The sequence below is a fragment of the Myotis davidii genome, unplaced genomic scaffold (assembly GCF_000327345.1).
Source record: "Myotis davidii unplaced genomic scaffold, ASM32734v1 scaffold935, whole genome shotgun sequence".
Lineage (NCBI taxonomy): Eukaryota > Metazoa > Chordata > Mammalia > Chiroptera > Vespertilionidae > Myotis > Myotis davidii.
The window spans coordinates 662,434-665,407 of NW_006286974.1; the positions used below are offsets into that span (position 1 = coordinate 662,434).

Genomic DNA, 2,974 nt, shown 5'->3' on the forward strand with positions numbered 1-2,974 from the left:
ATGTTGTGGTGACCCCCAACCATAAAATTATTTTTGTTGCTACTTCATAACTGTAATTTTGCTACTGTTATGAATCATAATGTAAATATTTGATATGCAGGATGTATTTTCATTGTTACAAACTGAACATAATTAAAGCATACTGATTAATCACAAAAACAATATGTAATTATATATGTGTTTTCTGATGGTCTTAGGTGACCCCTATGAAAGGGTCGTTTGACCCTCAAAGGGGTCGCGACCCTAAGGTTGAGAACCATTGCTGTATACCGAAAGGCTGTGGGTTCAATCCCTGGTTGGGGCATATACAGAAGGCAACCGATAGATGTTCTCTCTCACATTGATGTTTCTCTCTCTTCCTTTTCCTCTCTCTCTAAAATCAATAGGCATATTATTGGGTGAGGATTAAAAAAATACATAAACAAAAAAACCCCACAAATTTTCTAAAGTACACTAGTGAAGTGTAAAGATAATCATTAAATCATTAATACCGAAAATGTTTTAAATCCACTTGTTGCTTAATATGGTAAGATTCACAGAAAATGTCTCTTCATTAAGTTTGTGGCAAAGTCTGTGTATCCTATCAATGAGAAAAATAAAACCACTTCTATTTGTAAAACAATTTTTGTAAACAGTGGTACTTACCCTTTTTTTGTATAAAGATCCTAAGCAGTGGATTGGCCGTTGAAACAGCTTTGTGATAATTATCATCGTTATTTATAGGTAGTAAGTCTCCATGGATGTCTGCGTAGCCTACTAAAACATCAACATTTGGGATCTTATGAACATGTTGCAGTAATCCATAAAACTCCTCAAATTTTCCCGGTTTTGATCTTTCCAGTGAAAAACGACGAAATTCAGCTCCAAACTATAAAGATAAAAAATGTATTAATTTTAAAAACAGGACTCAATTTTAAAATGCATGCCACAGAACATTAACAGGCTTATTATTTCTCTTAATAAAGAAGATAGTTCCAGTGATACAGTCTACTGTCAGGAACCTCATCATCTGGAGATAAGACAACATAAGAAAGGCACAGGAATGTGCCTTCTTGATGCTGTATCTCTGAAGGGTATCACTTGAAGATGCAGGTTTACCTCAATGCCCAAGCACCCAGGCCGCATTGGGGACTGTCATCTCACACCCTGTCTGCAGCCCAGATCCTGAAAGCAGCACTCTCCTCACTCAGGCCATGAGGTAAGAGGTGCCCAAGTCTTTATTCTGACCATTAACAAAAAGCACCTAAGTTTTTTCCCTCATAAAAGGAACTGCTATTTCACAGAAGTGGCAAGAATGAACAGACACAGGTAAAAAAAGGATTTTGAGTTTCTTGGCATTTAAGATATCACACAAATGGAGGTACAGTATTTAAGAAATTGGTCTAGAGATAAGCATCTTCACTGTTAATATTATTAAAAAGCTTTATTAATACATCAAATATATGTCCTACAACTACCCAATAACACAAGAAGTGTTTACATGCTTGGCACAGGGCTAGACCCTAGAGATTGAAAGGTTCAGGCCTACACGAGCTTACCAATTAGTGGATAAAGAGAATAGTTACATCAGAGAGGTATTAAGGGATCATACCAACAGGGAGTACATGACACCTCCACCAGGCCCAATATTTATCTTCACAATTCTGATTCCCAGGTCCGCTTCCCTATGCTAGAATCACACCTCTGTTCTCCAAATGCTGAATTAGTCAAGTGGCCCTTATTCAACACTTAGGACTGATTTCATCTAGTCCATGAACAATAGGATCTATAGGCTTACTATGGGACTAGCATGGCATTTCTCCCCAAATGTGGAAACCTAAGAAAGGTTAATCAGCCTGGCTGGTGTGGTTCAGTGGTTGAGCGTCAACCTATAAACCCAGAGGCCATGCTCAATTCTCAGTCAGGGCACATGCCAGGGTTAGGAGCTCCCTCCATAGTGTGGGACATGCAGGAGGCAGCTGATCAATGATTCTCTCTCATCACTGACGTTCCTATCCCTTTCTCCCTCTTCTTTCTTCTCTGAAATCAATAAAAACATATTAAAAAAAGAAAAAGGTTAATCAGCCTTCCGCAAAAAGGTGTACCAGCCACACAAGTGGAAAATGCTACATAACTATAGTCACACTCTTAGGATTTACTGTGGAGACCAGATAGTAAAAGCTCAGCAGTAAAAGTCAGATAGTAAAAGTCCTGCAGTTGATTAAAATTTTTTTAAAGCAAGTGTTTGCAAATGACTTCTGGTCAAGATGGTGGCATAAGTAAGCAGGGTAAGCACCTCCTCCCACGCCGCATCAAAATTACAACTAGCCCCAGCCAGTTTTGCTCAGTGGATAGACTGTAGGACTGAAGGGTCCAGGGTTCAATTTCCAATCAAGGGCATGTGCCCTGGTTGCAGGCTCGATCCCCACCCTGGTCAGTCAGGGTGTATGCCGGAGGCAACCAATTGATGTGTCTCTCACATTGATGTTTTTCTTTCTCCCCTCCACCCCTTCTACTCTCTAAAAATCAATGGAGCCCTAACCGGTTTGGCTCAGTGGATAGAGCGTCGACCTAGGGTCTGAAGGGTCCCAGGTTTGATTCCGGTCAAGGACATGTACCTTGGTTGCGGGCACATCCCCAGTGTGGAGTGTGCAGGAGGCAGCTGAATTGATGTTTCTCTCTCATCAATGTTTCTAATTCTCTATCCCTCTCCTTTCCTCTCTGTAAAAAATCAATAAAATATATTTAAAAAAATAAAAAATAAAAAAAAAACCAATGGAAAAATATCCCCTGGGGAGGATTAACAACAATAAAATTACAACTAAACTACAGAACAACCATCATTCAGAACCTCCTGAAATCTGGCTGAATGGAAGTCCTACAACTAGGAAATTAAAGAAGAAGCGACATCAAGACTGCTCTAAAAGAAAGGTATCATACCCTAGGCCAGTGATGGCGAACCTTTTGAGCTCGGCGTGTCAGCATTTTGAAAAAC

The 2,974-nt window shown here is 39.7% G+C and overlaps 1 protein-coding gene across 1 annotated transcript in view; it reads right to left on the reverse strand.

The window, feature by feature from the left end:
- Positions 1-1,125, reverse strand: part of PARD6B (par-6 family cell polarity regulator beta) — an 11,444-nt gene extending 10,319 nt beyond the window's left edge. The window contains exons 1-2 of the mRNA XM_006758810.2: positions 1,099-1,125; positions 646-868 (exon numbers count right to left, since the gene is read on the reverse strand). Coding sequence (XP_006758873.1) covers positions 646-868; positions 1,099-1,125 — 250 coding nt within the window. The remainder of the gene's footprint in view (positions 1-645; positions 869-1,098) is intronic.
- Between the last annotated feature and the right edge of the window lie 1,849 nt (positions 1,126-2,974).